Source organism: Callorhinus ursinus, unplaced genomic scaffold (genome assembly GCF_003265705.2).
Source record: "Callorhinus ursinus isolate GAN/ISIS: 27379988/994484 unplaced genomic scaffold, GSC_fseal_2.0 scaffold3, whole genome shotgun sequence".
In the NCBI taxonomy this organism is placed as follows: Eukaryota; Metazoa; Chordata; class Mammalia; order Carnivora; family Otariidae; genus Callorhinus; species Callorhinus ursinus.
The window spans coordinates 18,703,337-18,722,830 of record NW_027397065.1 but is presented as its reverse complement, the minus strand read 5'-3'; the positions used below and the strand labels follow the sequence as shown (position 1 = coordinate 18,722,830).

The window sequence follows — 19,494 nt, the reverse complement described above, 5'->3', positions numbered from 1 at the left end:
CCTTTCACCACTGTGTCCCCAGAATTTGAGTTGTTTGCTTGTTAGACATTCAGAAGTGCTTACTAAATGACAAATAGTTGTCAGAAATTACTTCTGAATCGTGGAAGGAAGTTTCTCTGGCTAGGTCAGGTTGGGACAATTAAGGCTCACCAGGGAGTCTCTCTTAGAAAGGGATAGATGACCAACGGTTGGTCCCCATACCTGGTAAAGAAGGGCTGATGGATTATTCACAGTAGCCAAGATGTGGAAACAAATAAATGTGCACTGACTGATGAAGGGATAAAGTAAACGTGGTATGAATACACAATGGAATACTATTCAGCCTCAAAAAAGAAGGAAATTCTGCCGTTTGCAATATCATGGATAAATCTGGAGGGCATTATGCTAAGTAAAATAAGCCAGTCACAGAAGGACAAATTTTGAATGATTCCATGTAAAGAAGTATCTAAAATAGTCAGACTCACAAAGTGGAGTGTACAATGGTGGTTGTTAGGGATTAGGGGGAGGAGGAAATGGCGCGTTGCTCTTCAGCATCTAGTTTCAGTTACACAAGATGAGTAAGTTCTAGAGATCTGTTCAACACTGTCTTTAGATAGCAATACTGTGTCATATATACAAATTTTCTTAAGAGGGTAGATCCCATGTTAAGTGTTCTTACCACATTAAAAAAAGAAAAAGAAGAAGAAGAAGGGCTAATGGAACTCTGTGAGTTTTGAAGGTTTGAGAGGAAGAACTCCTGACCTCTAGTATGGATCATAGGGAGGGAAGGAGGTGATGGTTCTGTGTCTGTAGGCACAGATACAAGGATCAGCCCTGACCCAGGACTTTTGGGCCTGTCAGCATCTGAGAAGGTGGCTGTATGTGTGAACTAAAAATGCCCAGCACTAAATATTTTGGCACTCAAAGGCCAACTGTAACAATCTTGGGAAGTGGTCTGGATTGGGGCAGCCTCGGGGCAGCTGGGGAGCAACAGCTCTTAGGACTGGTATAGAAGACAGTATTCAACAGTGACATTATGAGGCAGCAAGAAGCAATTGCAGTGTGGACAACTCAGACTTGAACATGACCCTCCTACATCTGCAAACCTACTGATTCCATGCTCCATTTTCTCCTTTTGGGATCTGGATTTTTCTTCAGAGAAGGAAAGGATAGGGAAGTCAATCATCAAAAGGTTGATAGCTGACTTTCTATCAATAAGAAAGATAAGGACCTGAGCAGTTAAGTAGGATAATAAAAGGCATCTGACCATATTTGTGCCATTAGTTTCGGGAATGTATCATATTAATTGTAAATAAAATGAGGGGATTATTTTATGCTCTTGAGTAGATGCTACCAATATTTACTGGGGTGAGAGTAAGACTCAGTCATTTATAGAAGAATGCCAGACAAAATAATACAATTAGAAAATCATTATTGTTTAAGAACTCCCCCAAAATTATAGATTCAGGAAAAGATCATCAATGGGTACAAAAACCATTGGGTACAAATTTCTTGGCGAATAGGTTCACATGGTCTTAAAAATGTTTTCTCTCAGAAACACTTTGTATAGACAAAGTAGAAATGGAACATATATAATGGGGAAATTTGTTGGACATAATTTTATTTTTTATTTTTTTAAAGATTTTATTTATTTATTAGAGAGAGAGAGCATGAATTCGGGGGGACAAAGGGAAAGGGAGAGGCAGACTCCCCTCTGAGCAGGGGGCTGGATGCAGGGCTCGATCCCAGGACCCTGAAATCATGACCTGAGGTGAAGGCAGACGCTGAACCGACTGACCCACCCAGGTGCCCTGGACATTGTTTTACTTAAGTGATCACATGATCAAATGTAGTGATCATAACCAATAATGGGGCAAACTGACACTGAGTGCCTCCTAATATGAGGCAGTGGGAGGTAGGCATCATCACAGTTATAAATCAATCATGGGAAAAAAGATGAAGTTACAGTGGGAGCCTTTGTGCAAAATGATTGGCCTGGACTATCATAAGGCAGTTGCCTTATCTCTTTTATTGATTGAAAGTCACCTGTTTCCATCAACCTTAGATGAGTAGAAATCATAGTATAAAATACAGCTTGTAGGTCTCAAATCTTTGCTCTTGGTTTTTTATATATTTTTGATTGTCATTATTATTGTGACAGGTCCAAATTGAACATTTTCTTCTTGTATTCAGTATTGTTTCTGGGAATTTGAGATTATCTTCATTTATACACTGGTACAGACTTAATCACTTAATATCCCTTTTTAATGTAATAATTTAAACACCACACAAATAGCCATTTCAGTAAACCTCTTTATCTAAGAAACATAACGTTAGTGCCTATCTTCTATTTTTTCTTACCAGAATCTACTCTTATTCAACTGGCAATAATATCTGAAGTTTTCTTGGGGAAGCAAATTGTCTATAATTAATCATCAGTGTTGTTACTATGGGATGTGACTCTGCCCTGGTTCTATGTATCACACTTCCCTGCCTAGGGTGATTGGTTCTAAAGTTGCACAGGAATCAAATCAGGCCAATGTATTGGAACTCTTTAGAAAGAGAAGATATCTTCCTCAGAGTTAATGCTAGTAGGATTTAAACTCAGAGCTGCTGGTTGCCACCTTTATTACTATATGGGTGGAGAGTGTGCATGAAAATGAGTCCTATACAGAAAGACAAACTGAGGGATGAAGGGAGGCAAATTACTGATAGCATCTTCTGAGTCTCTGGATCTAGCCATGCCTGAGCTTTTCAGTTAGGTGAATTAATAAATAATACTACTCTATCTTGATAAATTATTAATTTTTGATTATTATTTTCATTATTATCATTATTAATTTTTAATAAGAATTGTTCTTAAAACTGAGTTGTGATTTATGACTAAAGAAATCTCATACAATGGTATATAATCAGATCTAGTACTTGGAATTTCAGAACTTTCTCCTCTTAACCCAGTGTTCTTTCCAAACTCAATATTGGCTAAGACTGGGCTGCACTGTTGAATAAAACTACCTCTTTATCTGGAAGTTAGTTCTAAGAACCAGTGCATTTGTGCTGTTCCATCCATTTGCATGCTTACTTCAGTTCCTGGACAATATATATTTTTAAAGACATGGAGAATGATATTAGTATAGTAGAGGAAATAAACAGAGCGTTCTCAAGGGACTGGTTTATTCAGGTTACGTACGTATGTGTGTAGGACGAAATGCATTTTTGCTCAGACATGTGTGTAGGACGAAATGCATTTTGCTCAGGGTTCTCTCTTTTATTGTCAAACTTGTTTTTATAAACTCGTCTATTTCATATTCTTTCTTCATATGTCTGAACTTGAGGAGTCTATTATCAAGTCTTCATTGGTAAATCCCTTCCCTGTGATGGTACAGTGTGTACTCAGTTTTGGAGCACAGAAAATACTTGTTTCTTGTTTTGTACCTTTAGTTTAGATATATGAGCGACATCTTTGTGCCTTTGGTGTTTCAAAAATCTTAAGGCTATAAGGAGGAGTCACATTTACCATCATCAATGTAGTCTCTAGAATGAATATGCTCTCTTAATTAAATCATGATGCAGGAAAAACACACCAAATTTATCTGGTGGATTCTTGCCTTTAGGTGTGATTTAAAAAGAGAAAATAAGACTAGCATGGCGGCCTGTGGAGGACATCACTTGTATTTTGACTGTGGGATAATCAGTGTTAAGGGAACTGAAGGAAGAAGTTGCTGGTAGGTAAGTTCTGGCTGTGAAGATAATTTGCACATGTGGTTTTTGTGATGTGGCTTTGAGGAAGTGGGGTCAATGATTTCCAGGCCTCTCACGCTACAGAGACCATATATTTGAGAAAATGGCTTTGTGTGCCTAATAATTGTTTTAAGGCTTAGCTACTCTCTGTAGGACTGTATTTCCTGGAAATGGTCTGTAGAACACCTGGGTCCAAATCACCGGGGGTGCTTCTTAAAAATCTGGGCCCCACCCAATGTAGTGAATCAGGAACTCTGGGAATGGGACCAAGAGTCAGTCCTCTTAAAATAAGTACCCATGGTTGATACTTATATTTACTGAAGTCTGAGAAGTATGCTATAGGCAACATCAATTTTGACTTACATCAACTTTGAGCTACTAGGTAGATGACAGTCTGGGGAATAAGCCCTAAAACCAAATCTGTGGCTTCCCTTGCCATCCAGCTACTTAAATATTCAATTTGAAAATATTCAAAATAATCCAATTTATATAACATTTGAGTGAAAGTTTAAAGATGAATGGGAATTTTGAAAAAGAATATGCTGATTGAATAAACTAAGAAGAAAGTTTAGAACAAAAGATTTTATGCATATGGTAATTCAGGGTCAATTCAGTGAATGACAAAGCTATTTTACCTCCCCCAAATAATACTCTCTGGATAATTTAATGTAAAAAAAAAAAAAAATCAAAGCCCCCGCTGTTTCTCTTTGCCTTTTTAATAAGTCAATTATGCCATTTTAATTATCCAATTTAGAACATTGAACAATTAAGGTAGTCAGATCTTGGTACTAATGATCAAATCAAAATACCCCAGACCCCATCTTCTCTCTCCAAACATTTGTAAACCATAATTTATGTGAAAATATAGCTATCTACTTCTAGTAATTGGCAGAGTAGAACAGCCGTTCTCAAAGATAGTGGTTTTTCAACGCAGAATGCACATTAGAATTACCTAGAGAAATTAAAAAGCACGACCTATACCAATATCCTCCTCTAAGTCAACCACATCAGGATCTCTGGAAAGAGTGCCCATTTTTTCCTTAAATTCCCAGGTGATTCTGTGAAGCCAGGGATGGGATCCACTTCTTTAAGCGCTTCCCAGGCAGTGCAATCTCTTAAGTGTCTAAGTAAATGAAGTTCAGCTAAGAACAATAATCAGTGGAGAGATTGCTTGAAGGCAATGCGGTGCGTTCATTTCTCTTCTACCATCTGTAATCAAGCCAGGTTAGTAGAGTAAGGGTAGTGTACTAGGACGGGATTGTAACACCCCAGCAGATTTTCTTTTCCCGAATCTTTTTTATCATGCCATTCGCTTGTATTAGGCATAAAATGCGGCATGCTATATTAAGGGACATATGGAAGAACAGACCTGCAAAATGTATTTGTCTGCTCTATGGATATTGTTGAAGACTTTAATGACACATCTTGCTGCTGTCTTTCAGAAGGTATTTGGGAACAAGTTTTTCTGGTCTTATAATTAGGAACTCTAAATTTTTAATGGACTCATGAATTATGTAACTAATCAAGTTTTATTTAATGAGCTGCTAGAAAGTTTAGAGCCAAATTCTCTCCCTGAGCAGGTGTAACAGGAATTACTTTTGTATTAATTTTTCCATTTTTATCTTTGTTCTCCCTTTTCCTTTCTCACCTTATAATTTATTATTTTTATTATTATTATTTTTGCATCCATTGAGTCATCTCAACTGTCTAGGAACAAGACTAGGAGTAGATAACATTTTAAAAAGTAGCTTATGGAGCTGAGGATCAAGTATTGCATCACAAAAGTGCAAATCAACTAATGTCCTCAGTGTAAGCAAACTTGAACGGTATCAAAGTCAACCTATAAAACATGTACCTTGGGGTACCGGACTAATTCTCATGTTTGAAATAAAAATATGTAAGATACAGTGGACAGACACATATACACCAGAAGAGCTGTCATTCTACATTTACGTATCTACTACTGATGTATGGAAAGGGCCATAAAGGAGTGGTCAAGGGCGGAACATGTATTCCTCATTTGAGAAGGAAGATCATAGGAATAAAAAAAAGGTGAAGTTTCTACTTGGGGAGAACGCCCAAATTAAGCTTTAACAAGAAGGCGAATATATGGGAAGTGACGCATTTTTTCCATCAGATCATCTTTGGTATCAATGATGAGGGGAAAAAAATCTAGGTTAAGTTAGGTTTTTAAAAATAACATAACTGGAAGACATTCTAATTAATATACTTTTTTGCAAAGCACTCTGTAGTGTTTTCATGATTTGTCAATTAAATCTCTACTATGCCACTACTAAGATGCCTCAATTGCAAGTAGGCACTTTGAAGAAACGGTTCTAGAGTCTGATTATTATGCAAAGGAAAGTTATCAGGTCCTTACTAAATGGCGTTGATGGATTATGATGAAAAAAGATATGTTATAAAAGTAATTTGTAGTCACTGTAAGATGACTATTTCCATGAATACCTGGGAATCTGAGTGAAATTATTCTTTAAAAAGAAAGTTAATAGTAACCTACACTGATGGACTCATTTGCGTATGTAATTTGAGACACAGCTTTCCTCTTAGCTAGATCACCTTTTATTAAATTATTTACCTCCTGATTGATATACAGGCAAAACCCCTCTTTGACTTTTAAAAGAGAGCCTGGTTTTACACATGTATGTAAAGTCTGATTGCTGGCTTTTAATTTATATCAGCTACATAACAAAATATCATCTTCATTTTAATACAATACAGCACATTTCTTTCTGTTGAAGACATTGAGTAGTTTTCACTGTTATCTGTGGTTTGTGTAATTATTACAAAAGTTGTATACAAAACCCTGCAAATATGCAAAAATTGCAAAATACACTCTGACAGCTAATGCTCTGAAAACACTTTATTACACAAATTACATTCAGATTCTGAAAATAGTGTTCTAACAGTGTAACCATCTAAAAATAAGACATCCCCAAAACACACCAACTGAAGAAAATTAAAAAATGAATTTAAATAGAGACTCTTTTTCTTTCCCTCGTTGCAATATAATGTTAGTGATTTTAAAAAAATAGGAGATTTAGCAGCTTTGTCCTCATGTAGCACAAAGTTTCTCTTTACTGCCACAGGCTGAGAATGCTGAACAGGAAAGGCACCAAAGACAGACATTGGCAATGGAAGTGCTATTGGGAAAATACTGTGTTCAAGCAGAGAAGGGGGTTATTTACATCTACAGAAAAGTCTCGAAAATGTAAATGAGCAAACCTTCCTTCATTAAATTCGTAACGTGAGAAGAAGAGGACCGTTTCTCTAGTCTCTGTTCACATAAAGACAATGGCACTGTTATGAACGTTTAGGAAACTCCTCAACTAGAAACAGAAGCCAACTAAATCAAAACAAAGGAAATAAAACGTGTACAGTCCCACATAGACCAGTACAGTTTACAATTAAATACGCAAAACTCTAAACGTGCTAAAGGGAGAGGAATCTGGCATTCTTGGAAAATCTCATCAACCTAAATCAAAGGCTGTTTTCAGGAGGAAGAAAGTGAGGGTGCAGGCAGAGGTGCTGAATACTCCTCTTCCGATTCACTTCCATCATCCTCATCTTTCTCTTGGTCACTCCCCTCGGTGCTGAGGCGGTCAAACCCTTTCCGGCTGTAGCCCTTCCGGCTTGCAAAGAAATTTCCGAGGTTTAAGCCTCCACTGCCTTTTCCTGAAGAAAGCACACAATGACATGGAACTGAGGTAAAGTTTGCACAAATGATTCTCCATCTCCTTGTAAATTCTTAAATGATAAAAAATGAGAATTTGTAATGCCAAAGGGTAGATATTAGCAAAAAAAAAAAACAAAAATAAAAAACGTGACAGAGTCACACATTTATTAAAATAAATAAGAAAGGGGCGCCTGGGTGGCTCAGTTAAGCATCTGCCTTGGGCTCAGGTCATGATCCCGGGGGCCTGGGATCGAGTGAGCCCTCCGTCAGGCTCTCTGCTCAGCAGGGAGTCTGCTTCCCCTTCTCCCTTTGTGCTCTCTCAAATAAATAAATAAAATCTTAAGAAAAATAAAATAGAAAAAAAGCTCCCCAGGATTATATATGTGTTTCTGTAGGATTACTTCAGATTCATTTTTCAGCTCCCGCTTTTCTCAGGCTCCCTGGAACTGGCGTCCCTCAAGGAGCTCTTCATTTCAATGACTATATGAAAAGGTCATCTACACTATGACAAGCACTGACAGGCCGACAGGAGTGACAGAAAATTTACTGAAGATGAATGAAGCCAGATAAAAGGCAGGGGAAGAGAATTAGATGATACAGAAAGGCAAAGTAGAAAAAACTGAAACTGGGAAATCTGCTGCCAGAGCCACACACTTTGGTTTTAGTTGATGGTTTGCATTCTGCACTTAACGCTGCTGTGCTGCACACGAGGAGTTTAATGTTCTGAGAAAAAATAAGAAATATCCCCTTGCTCTATAAAGGACATGAACTTGTTGACTTTGAGCCAAACGTGAAGGATTCTGAAAGGTCACACAGGCATACCTCTAAGTCTTCCGAGCACTCTTCCTGAACTTGCCTCAAGTTTGTGTTCAGAATCTGCTAGAAAAAGATGGCACATTTCAAAATGAGTCCCAATCACCCTCTTCAACCATGGGTTCAACTTTCAATACAAAATCAGGAATTCATAAGCGATTAAAAACAAGGCCTGGCTCTTGTCTGTATGCAATTCTAAGGGCAAAAAAGGCAATATATTCTTGTGATGTATCTAAGGGCCAGAGCTGGGCTTGACTCCTGCCTGTGTCTTACAGGCCGTGCAATGTCAGTAAGTTGCTTCTCTGAGTCTCAGTTTTCTCCTCAGAGAAAAGAGGTATCAATGACAATCCCTACCTTTCTGCAAGGTTTACATGGGATACTGCATGTGATGCGCTTAGAACAGTGCCTGGTACATACACAGTACATGTTCAATAAATATTAGTTAAATTAAATCACCAAGAATTTGTAATAATTTGGAAGCTCTGGTTATTATAACTTAGGAGTTTTTGTCTTACGCTTTAGTCTTTCTGTCAAGAACAGAACATGTCCTGCTTGAGAAAGCTTTGGATCCATATAGATCGTTTCTCTTTTGTATAAGACTTAACTGAAGGCTGAAACACTGGATATTTTCAGTCATAAAAGTGAAACAGCACTGCCCACCTCCATGAAGGATGGACATTCTTTCTTTATGGAGAGGCAGGGTTCTCAGTGGACTTTCTTTTTCCCTTTGCTCTCTCGCTCTGCACTTTTTGTCCTGGCTTCCCTGAAGGGCTACCCCCTTCAGGCTGTGGTCATGGAAGTGAGGCTCGGGGTTCTCCTATGAAGTCTCTAGCCAGGAGCACAGGCAGCGTCATGAAAAAGCCAAGCAAACAGATGATGGAGGAAATGTAGAAGAGTGGGTGTGGAGAGAAATAGGCAAGAAGGGAAGAATCTGCTAAGACGATTAGAAGGCCAACAAATCAGACCCTAAGTTCGATAAGCATGCAGGAAAGTCCTTAGTTGGCTTTGTATCCCCTGTGCCTAGCCCAGTGTCTGATGGGGAGCCGACATGCAATACCTGCTGATAAATATGGGAGGTCTTTGACGAGGGTTACTAAAAATTCTCATGGATTGGACAAGAACTATCCAGAACAAATGCTGAAAAAGGATGAGAGGCTGACCTACTTTTAGAATTAAATGTATTCAATGGAATCATATAAAACTGCAATTTTTCTAAATAAAACATGACTGAATAATGGTAATTTCATATAGTGTGACCTAGGTCTCTGCCTTCCCAACACCCTCCTGTGAACTCAGAATGCAGTGAGAGTGCCATGTCCCACGGGCTTAACAGCAAACAGGGGAGACCCAGCCTTCCTCATTCCCCAGCTACTCCTTCCAGTGTGGCTGGGTTGCCAATATCCCTGCTGCCTGCCCCCAGACCCCATGTGTTCCTGATCCTCTGTGTATTTATCACTGTACTTACCACCCTCTATTGTCACCTTTATATGTCATCTCGTTTATTATGTGTCATCTCTTCTGTGAGCTCCATTTATTTATTCAGTCATTTTTCCAACAACTATTTCTCAAACACCTAGAGCCAGGAACTGTTACTGGTGCTGAGGATACATCAGTAAACAAGCAAACGTAAGATTCTTGCTTTCAGAAGCTTCCATCTAACTCCATGAAGACAATGGCTGTGTTTGTCTTTGCCCCCTGCTCACCAGAGTTCCATACCCATAACAGGGGCTCAGAAGTTCTTTTTTGAAGAGTTAACTGTATTTTTTTTTTTCTGCAGAGCTTTATCGATTGCAGATGAAAAGCAAACCAGTCCTAGAAAAATTCCCTTTCACCACTTATTAAATGGAATCCTCTGTTTTTTTGTTTCTGTGTCCTTTTCTGTGTCAGGGCTTTGCCATGGGCACTGAATCCCTGTCATGGTCACCTTGGCCTGAAATAGAATCAGATGCTATTTCTTGATCAAATGCTGCCTTCCACCCTGGCCCATGGATTCCTTCCCGGATGTAGCTGTAGACTCTTGCCTTAGGACCTGGTGACCCAGCCAAGGGACTGCTCCTGAGAGGTAAGAATCTTGGATTGGATTATTTCTTTGTTATCTGAATGTCTTGAAAGGAATTCAGCTCCTGGGTCCTATACAGTGATGATGATTTGATAAAATACTGACTCCAGTACTGGACCCTGCCTTGTTTGGTAAAGGAAGGCCGATGGCCTAAGCTGTGAACTACCAAATGATCTATTATAGAAATAGCTGGATTCCTGAGAAAGTTGAGGTTTAAGACAAGTATCCTCTATGACTTCTTAGGACTTTTATTACTCTATTACCAATGACTGTTCCTCAAAGTCATTGGTGGTATTGACTGAGCACTTACAATATGACAGAAACTGTGATAAATGCTTTATGTTTATTATTTCATTTAATCCTCACACAACCTTGTGAGTGTTTTACCCCACTTTATAGATGAGGCAACTGTGGCTTGGGGAGATTAAGTAACTTGCCCAAGGTCATGTAGCTAGGAGCTAAAGCCAGGACTAGGAAGGGAAAATATAAGTCCCAAATAACTGACCAAGATATTTTGAGGAGTGGGCCTGTTTCTAACATCAAGAATCTCCTCCTTCCTGACCCTAATTTATACTGACTACTACTTATCTACACAGTTTCATATGGAGACATTAACTGGGCTTACACCAATTGCTACAAGGCAGTATTAAAGGTTATGTTTTAATCTAACTATCCAAATTCTGAGGCTTCAGATATTTTTCTACTGTGATACTAACTATAGACAATATACGGAACATACATAATAACACCAAAAAAGGCAGAGAGTACTTAAAAAAGACACTGAAAAAATTCACGACAAAACTTTGAGGATAATCAGGCCAAACACTCTTTCAAAGGTAGGTTCCAAGTTCAAGGGGCTCATTTTACTTGCCTCCAAAGGCCTTTGATTTTTTCCACCGAATATATAAGGCAATGGCCAGCAGGACAACCACCAGAATAACCAGAAGGGTTGTAATGAGAACAATGGGCACTCCCAAGCCCGGCTCTTTGATCAGTTTCTGTTTCTCTTGCATCTTCTGCAACTCTGTGGAGGCGGGTTTGTTCTCCATTTTGGTTTCAACAACTGCCTCGGATTCTTCAGGGAAAGAAGAGTTCACAATATTCAACTGACTCAAAGATTCCAAAACCCTCCCGCCCACCACTACCCAGGCAAATCAATAACTGCTCATAAAGAACTTGTTGACATCAGTGCATGTGGGGTTCACATTTCAATATCTGAATCTACCAAGCTGCAATTACTACTTTCCACCCAGTGGTTTTGTACCTTTAAATTGGTTTTCTTTGATTCTGTCCTCTATTTCCTCTTGAGCTATAATTCCATAAAAAATATATCCTCCTTTTGCATTTTTTTCAAAGTTAAAATTAACAGGCAGCATGGTGCAGGGCAAAGAATTGGTGTGCATACTGGAGTCAAATGAATCTGGGCTGAAATCCCAGTTCTCCCACAGAACTAGCTGTGTAACTTTGGGCAAGTTACTTAAATGGTCTGGGCCTTAGTAACCTCATCTATAGAACTGTCATGATAAAAAAGACACCTCCTTCATAAAACTGTTGAGTAATGTTTATCTTAGAGAAGGAGCTTAGTATGTTTCCTTGAATCTTTGGTTTTTGAATCTTGTTAATGGTCAATGATTTATTGCATAGTTGCACACATTAATTCTAGGATTACAAACTGGAAAAAGAACCTTTTCAGGTTCTTTTATACAGTTCCCAGCAAGCCATGAGGGTACACAGATGCACTGTATATCATATTGTTGTTGATGAAAATAGCTTATAGAACAGTTCTCTGATATTGACCGGTATTGGGCAGATATTAGGCCTAATGTGCTTTTTGGGAACTGATATAATGAAACCATATAAGCTGCTTCAGGGATTTCAGCAACTACTGACTTGAAAATGAGGTTGAGTCTTGAGACATTCTTGCCCTGTGGAAGCACATATGTGTACTTATACAAAAACCCTAGTGTGCAAACGCTAGAAGTTTCAACTACATGTTTGCCAAAAGGCTCACAAGGTTTCTGGAAGTTCAGTTTTTTTGGTGTGCCCTTCTGCTCTATGATACAGAGTGTATCACATGGCCTCAGGGAAATTTTGACCAAGTGGGAGGAAAATCTTTGGTTAATGTTTAATATGTATAGACACAGCTTAGTAGCTTGCTGGACATTTCTCCAAGGAAGCATTTCTCAAATTACTTAAGACACTATAAACACAATTTGTGATACACACAAATGGCAGGTCCCAGCTTTTTGCTTCCATGTTCTGAGCCAGCTTCCTTCATGGTCTCAATTCTATCTCCTGAGCACTTTGCACTGTTTCAGGCAATGTCCTCATTTAATCATTACACCAAGCCTATGAGTAGGCATTATCACCATTTTACAGATGGCCTCACAGTCCTCATTTCCTTCCCTGTACTACAGTTAAGGGGAGACCATTATTTCTCTTCTTTGTCCACTGAAATGGCTCTTGAAACTTCAGCAGGAGAGAAGGAAAGGGATTGGCTTGTAGATTTAGATGGTTCACATTTAACCTGTCTAGCTCTGTTTCCAAGAGGAATGTAAGTATGATTCTCACTCTCCCTACTAATTGTTGTGTCTTTTTCTTCATTACTGTGGGAGAGATATGCAAATTGATCTGTTTTATTTAAGCTCCTTCTACACTTAAGTATAGGAAAATAGCAATAAATAGAGGGTAGGATCAAAAAATAGACCAAAGATGTAGATTGGTAGTCAAGAACTTGTTGCCTTGAAAGAGGGATTTGTTTCTATATGAAGGTGACTATAACTAGAGTAATTACATAGCATTTTCTGTCATTAGTGGTTTACCTACACCAAAGACAATGGCTGTACCAGCTCATATCTAGTTTCCTCTGTAAGGCACAGCTAGGACTGGGCTTCAGTAAAAGGAAACAAGGACTAGAAAGCAGGTGACAGACTAAAGGAATCCGTTTAGCATTCACAGAGAGTGTACTGAGAATGAAGTAATGAACTTGCTAAGGTATACACTCTGCACTTTAGAAATTCTTGATTTCCACACCCCTCCTGGTTCTTTGAGTGTCATCTACTAAAAATACTTGAACATTCTCACTTTTGGAACCCACTGAAGTATGCTTAGATTTTTAAAAGATACTCTACATTTTAAAGAAAGAGGGTAAAAAATTTAAATTTCCCAATCTAAAGAACAAACAAAAAAGCAATATTGGTGTTTTTTCTCAGGAACCTTTATAAGTGGAGTAAAAAGTCTGAAAAATAGTTATGATTTAAGATTCTAGGAATTTCATTCAAAGCATTAATAATTCAAAATTCTGCCACTTTTACTCTTTATCCTAAATTCTTTAATTAAAAATTAAGTTCTTTAATTTGGAACATCCCTGATGAAGGAACAGTGAAGAAGCTCTACCATTGGCCAGAACCTGGGGCTTCCGGAAGGTAGAGGGTGCCTCACATGATGTTTTCTATCACAGAAGATGCCAGTTGTATTCCACTGAAAACAAAAATGTCTTCAAACAAGCTCTTCTGGTATCCTTATAGATACTTGGAAATAAATATAATTTTGAAAAGCTGATGTATAAAAGTTTTTTTCCTTCTTTAAAGCACTGAGTTTAGAAACGGAAGCTAGGTGCATTCTTGTGTGAGCTCTCACATAGAAGCATGTGCGTGTTTCTTTCCCCTGGAGAGAAGGGAAGTCCAGAGACCAGATGGAATTGGAATAACTCAGGCAGTAAAGGAGAGACATTCTTAATACAGGAACCCAGCAACTAATACCCAGTTCATTACAGACAGAACTGAAGGCTGAAGGTTTTAGATGGCATACTAGCAAGTAACAGGAAAGTGCACATAGCACCAATGAAATTACTGTCCTTCCTTCCTTCCTTCCTCCCTCCCAATTTTTTTTCTTTAATGTAATGTGCTTTCCCTATAATCTGTTGTTCTCTATAAGGCCTAAGATACTAACTGCACTAGAGAGTTTGTTTTTATTTTGAGACTGATTCACCATCATCATCTTTTATTTTGGGGAGGGAGGAGTGAAGGCTATGATTTTGGTGGGACATTGGCATATCTGTTTTGTCCCTAGCAACTTTATTTGAAAATCCCTTTCCTAAGCTTCTGATCATCACAAATTCTCTTATTCCTGCCACTCCCTGTGAACATGATGCTGGCTCCGAAACACTGTTATTATTCAACAGTTATGTGACCATTCATAGTGAGGGCAAGTGTCATCAGAGGTTACTCAAAGTTGGAAATTTATAAGTCTGCTAAATCTGGGATGTTTCTCCCTTTCTTTTGTAAGAAGTGGTTTAAATTAACCTTCCAGATTTTGATAAAAGACAAACTTTTGGGGATTCAGCATGATTTGTAGTCCTTTCTATAATAAGAAAATAATCTTAAAAAAGAGAAAGATTTAATGAGAGTCATATGGGTTCAAAGAGGACTAGAACAAACCTCATTTGTGTTTGGGTCTTCCTAGTTATTAAAATGGGACTGTCATGACAATATATTTCAATAATATTTACTATTTGAACTTCTCTGTTCTGCCACAAGGCTGGGAGGTTTTCTGACCAAATGCACTCAGTGATGTGCACTGAGCAAAGAGGAAATGGCCTGGGGAGAGCCTTGTTCATCCTTCACTGGCCAGGCAGGAAGAGATCAGTGTGGTTGAGCTGTTCTCAACAAGTCAAGCAGTATAGTCTAGGTTTTTTCTTTCTTTTTTTTTTTTTTTTGGTGGGATTTATTTAAACAGAAATGGTTTGAGGCCACTTTAAAATCCCAGAGATTTCAGAGTAAACTTCAACCATCCCCAACCTGTAGCTCTTGGAAGAATTTATGGTAAGTGACTTGGTGGTATTCATCTCTCCTCAGTAGTGTAAGAACAATGGTTAAGAGCACGGGCTTTGGTGCCAAAAAACTGTGGTTTAAAACCTGGCTCTGCCACTTACTATCTTCGTAGTAATTCTGATCTTCAATTTCCTCATATGTAAAGTGGGGATAATAGCAATTATCACATGGTTGGTGTAAGGAGTTAACTTAGTAATTTTTGTATAGCTCATTGTGCTCCATAAGTGAGAGCTATTACTACTACTAATATCTTTATTCTAGAGCAAACAACTCACCAATAATTCTATATGTAACAATCACAGAAAAATAAAGGATCAGGAACTCTTCGATATGGGTGTGGTATGAATGCCACTTAGTAGAGTCACCTGGGTTGAATCTCTACAAATGCCAAACAATCACTGTTTATTTATTTTATAATATTATCTTACCCCTTCAACCTTGAGCTGGCTATATTCTCTTATCTGCCTGCATAAAATCCCTAAACTCCCTCTTGGTTCTTGCTTCTTTGCATCTCTTTCCACCTGCTTTCACGAGAAAGGAAAACAAGTAAGCCTAGGGTTAGGTCTGAATATCTAGGTGAATCATTTGTAAAGTAACAAATAATGGAATCACTTTGCTACTTAAACATTAGGAGCACCTTTAGTGAGTTCTTAACTTCACATGACCATGTCAAAACCCTGCAGATAGTAGAACATGTACAAATATAAACTGATCCTAGGAAAGGGAGAAAATAATTCGACTGGGATTCCTACTAAAACCAGTGGTTGCTTACCAGTAGCTAAATTCCATTTCCCATTCCTGACAGTATTTACTAAAGCTATACTTATTTGTATATATGCATATGTATGCACACACACATAGACACATGCTCCTTATAGGTTATAAGTCTCTTGAAGTCAGGCACAGTTTGATTTCTCTTAAGCCCATTATAGTGCCTTATATTTGGATGGCCCTCAGTATGTTGGGGGCAAATGGTGCTAAGATTGGAGCTGAGGGATCAGCTCATCTTTTCAGGCCCCTATCACAGTAAGTCACTCATTTAGACTAGAGCCCACTAAGGAAGGCCTTTCCAGTATACTGGATGGTATTTTTCCACTTGCCTGAGGTTAACGTACTTCTAAAAGTGACTGACTTACTTTTTTTCTCCCTGAATGTCTCTGGCCCACTTGTTACAGAATCACTTTCTATCACCTGAAATCAGTGAATCTGAGCTCATTACTACCACTCCATTTATCAGAGAAAACAGTGGCAACATGCAGGTTTAAAAGCTCAGTACATAGTAGAAGTTATGGATAATTTACCAGATTATATTATATTTTTAGTCTGATCATTTTTCAAGTGTATTCAAGAGCCATAAAAGAATTCAGCATGAATAGCTTGGGTTTCAGAGTCATAAGAGACCAACCTTTGGTTTCCTGGACCTCAATGCCAGCCTTTTTAACTGATCGATGTTCCATTTCTGTAACAACACAGCAAAGGAAAAAGAAAATCAGAATCTCCAAAAAACCTTGAAAACTTAATTTTGACATTAATTTTACTCAGTGGAAAATATTTCTTCAACTCATCAAATGCATTATCATATTACGAAAGAGTTTAAGACAAACCACTAATTAGGTGCCAGACCCGTGAATCCTGGATACAATTTAGGCAAAGCTGAAATATTTCTAAACTCTTCATATTTAAAATGAGATTTTCCTTGTGGAGTTCATAACGTATTATTTCTGAAATATCAAGTGGTTCCGTTTTCATGTGGACATCTAGACTGATGACTAATTCTGCCACGTTTTATCACCAGTCTTCTAACTCACCTAAATAGACTTGACTAGTTAGATACTAGAATGCAAATACACGAGATAACTGTGTAGCCTCTGATAGCAGTCTTACTGTTCCAAAAGGAGATTTATTATTCAGGTGCAATATGGACTACACACAAGCTTCTTCTCTTTCAAAGCTGAATGCTATACTGCAGTGCTTCTCAACTTGGGGAGCCTTTCCAAAATACACATATGATCACCCCACTCTTTTCTATAGATCTTAGAGTGGGGTCTGGCCATGTGTGTCATGAGAGCCCTCCCCAGGGGACTTGGATATGCATCTCTGTTGAGTACAGGCCACTAGGGTGGTATCAAGAGCCTTAGACCAGAATCTTAATGAGTTTAAGTATCATGCTGCTACCTATAAAATGAAGGTGCAGTCTAGATTTCTGAGGTCTTTTCTAACTTGAAAGGTATTCATTCTTTTTTTTTTTTTTAATTCTTAAAAGCCTGAGTTTAGTCCTGGAATTGGGAATCATCCATCTCTCTCTTTGCTTTCCTGTCTGCCTATACCCTCTGGTTCCTCTTTGAGGCGGTAGGTGGTGGGAGGCTACACTTGCTAGGGGAATGGAAAGCTACTGATGGAGTGGAATAGGCCATCCATGCACACCTCTGTGCACTTAGCCTTAACTGGGTCCTTATTACAATATGGCAAAAGCTACTCTAAGGACAATTCTGAAGATCAAATTTACTTGGGCTCCAAGATCTGTATGGTACCTGATGAAAGTTTTTGGACTCCTGATTTTACTTTTCTTCGTCATAAGTTACATTTTTTCCTTGCTGTAATTTTTACTTTTCCTTATTATAATTAGCATTTATCTTCATCAATTCCAAATGTCCTTATTATTTCTCTGTCTAAAATTGCCTGTTGCAGCTCCTGATACCTCAAATTTACCATTCCTTTCCTTACCTCCATCTTCTATGATTTGGACCGTGCCATATTTTAAAAGCATCTCTGAACTTTGGGTTTTGCGGCCTATTAAATGCATTTATTACACTTGAATCTAGAAAGCTTATGTTTTTTAGTATGATATCAGAAGTTAGGTTAGTATACTTTTCAAGAATTAGAAATAATGTCCACATTACAATTAGAAAATCCCCAAACTAGTTGGCTTGGTCCCAACAGAGAAGCTCTTCTGTCCCCAGACATACTTTTGAATTACATGAAATAACAGTTCGGTATTTTGAACAAACTGCAGCCTAAAGGGAAAAACGCAGGGTGCTTTCTGCTTGGGGTAATCTGTGTCTGACACGGAGGCTGGAGTTCCTCGATGCTCAGCAGCCCCTGCGAGCTGAAGAGCCACACGGGAAGTGATAGCAGTGTGGAAGCCAGTCAGCCTCTCTGCTTCGCCAAAGCTGTCATGTCCCTCTGGAACTAAGCTGGAATTAACACTGGCTTTCAGTGTAACAGACATTACTCCAGGCATCAAGAATTTCCTGTGGAGTATCTGTGGAAACAAGGGGATAACTGCCAGGAAAAAAAAAAAAAAAGCTGTTTCTCTCTACTTTTTAAAAATTAATTTAATCCCTGAAATGAAACCGAACAGGTCTTTTAACAACCGCCAATTCTATTTTGATTTCCCACTCCTATCAGTAAAAAGAGAAGGAAATGCAAAAATTTTTTTCACATGCTTTGAGGCAATAAAGCTGAGGGAAGATACAGACAGGAATACTGTCAACACCATACTTTCAGTCAAGGTGAACTTCCAGACAGTGTTGGTGTGAGCGTCTCCCACGTACACGGTCCCGTCTCCAGACGCAGCAATATCGTGAGGCATGTCAAAGTGCTGCCGAAAGAAGAACACACGGGGCGGGGGGAGGGGCGTGAGCCTCTCCTTGAATTCTTCAGGGAAAGGCAGGAAAAGAAAGCAAAGCACACAACAAAGCAATAAGCCTATTAATTAAACCAAACAAACTATAATTCCATCCAAGCAGCTCTAGGCCAAGAAGAGGCACTCACTCACTTACTGGGCACTGACTCTACGACGCGTAATTCTAGCCACTGGAAAATGAGAAGGGACCCTCACCACTGACTTTCAAGTCTTTTAAAATTGAACATTTATAAGATTACTGTTTTCCAGTTTTGCTTACTCGGTGTTCCATTATCCACCTATTTATTTCTATTTTTGCCTTCATGTTTCTTTTCTCTTTTAATCACTATCCCATTTGCCTGTTTTAATCTACACAAGTAAAAAAAAAAGACCAAGTATTAATTTTTATTATTATTCATCGAGGGGAATAACAATAACAATAATAATAATACTTCCCATCCTATATGCTTCCTGAAAAACTATTTATACGTTTCTGATGAGAAGAGTCACTTCAAAGATTCAGGGCATTCAGACTATTTCTGAAGTGCACTCCAGGAGAGATGCAGCAGTATGGGGATTGTTACTGCCCAGGCTTGCAGTATTTTCAGTCAGCAAAGGGAAACAAATTGAGTGTTACCTCCAAGTACGTCCTGGGCTTTATTTATTTATTTCTTTTACCTACTTTAGATATTCAGTGTTTCAATATGTCTTTCTTCCTGCCATATTTCCATTTCAAATCATGGCCCTCTCA

General features: G+C 38.5%; 2 protein-coding genes across 25 annotated transcripts in view; one reads left to right on the top strand and one right to left on the bottom strand.

Moving 5' to 3' along the window:
- GIN1 (gypsy retrotransposon integrase 1) overlaps positions 1-19,494 on the top strand; it is a 92,105-nt gene that overhangs the window by 44,323 nt on the left and 28,288 nt on the right. For 2 of the 3 annotated variants that reach the window (XR_012376965.1, XR_003207012.2), the window contains exon 8: positions 10,115-10,289. The gene's annotated coding sequence lies outside the window, so the exon portion shown is untranslated. Of the gene's footprint in view, positions 1-10,114; positions 10,290-13,633; positions 16,584-19,494 lie in introns of those variants that run through there. The other variant, XR_003207011.2, reaches the window with a different exon arrangement.
- Positions 6,584-19,494, bottom strand: part of PAM (peptidylglycine alpha-amidating monooxygenase) — a 277,932-nt gene continuing 265,021 nt past the window's right edge. For 7 of the 22 annotated variants that reach the window (XM_073888613.1, XM_073888610.1, XM_073888643.1 and 4 more), the window contains 5 exons: positions 18,620-18,719; positions 16,524-16,577; positions 11,158-11,361; positions 8,237-8,293; positions 6,584-7,413 (listed from right to left, as the gene is read on the bottom strand). In XM_073888613.1, the coding sequence (XP_073744714.1) occupies positions 7,232-7,413; positions 8,237-8,293; positions 11,158-11,361; positions 16,524-16,577; positions 18,620-18,719 (597 nt within the window). In that variant the 3' untranslated portion in view covers positions 6,584-7,231. The remainder of the gene's footprint in view (positions 7,414-8,236; positions 8,294-11,157; positions 11,362-16,523; positions 16,578-18,619; positions 18,720-19,494) is intronic. The other 15 variants (XM_073888629.1, XM_025866849.2, XM_073888698.1 and 12 more) reach the window with 5 other exon arrangements.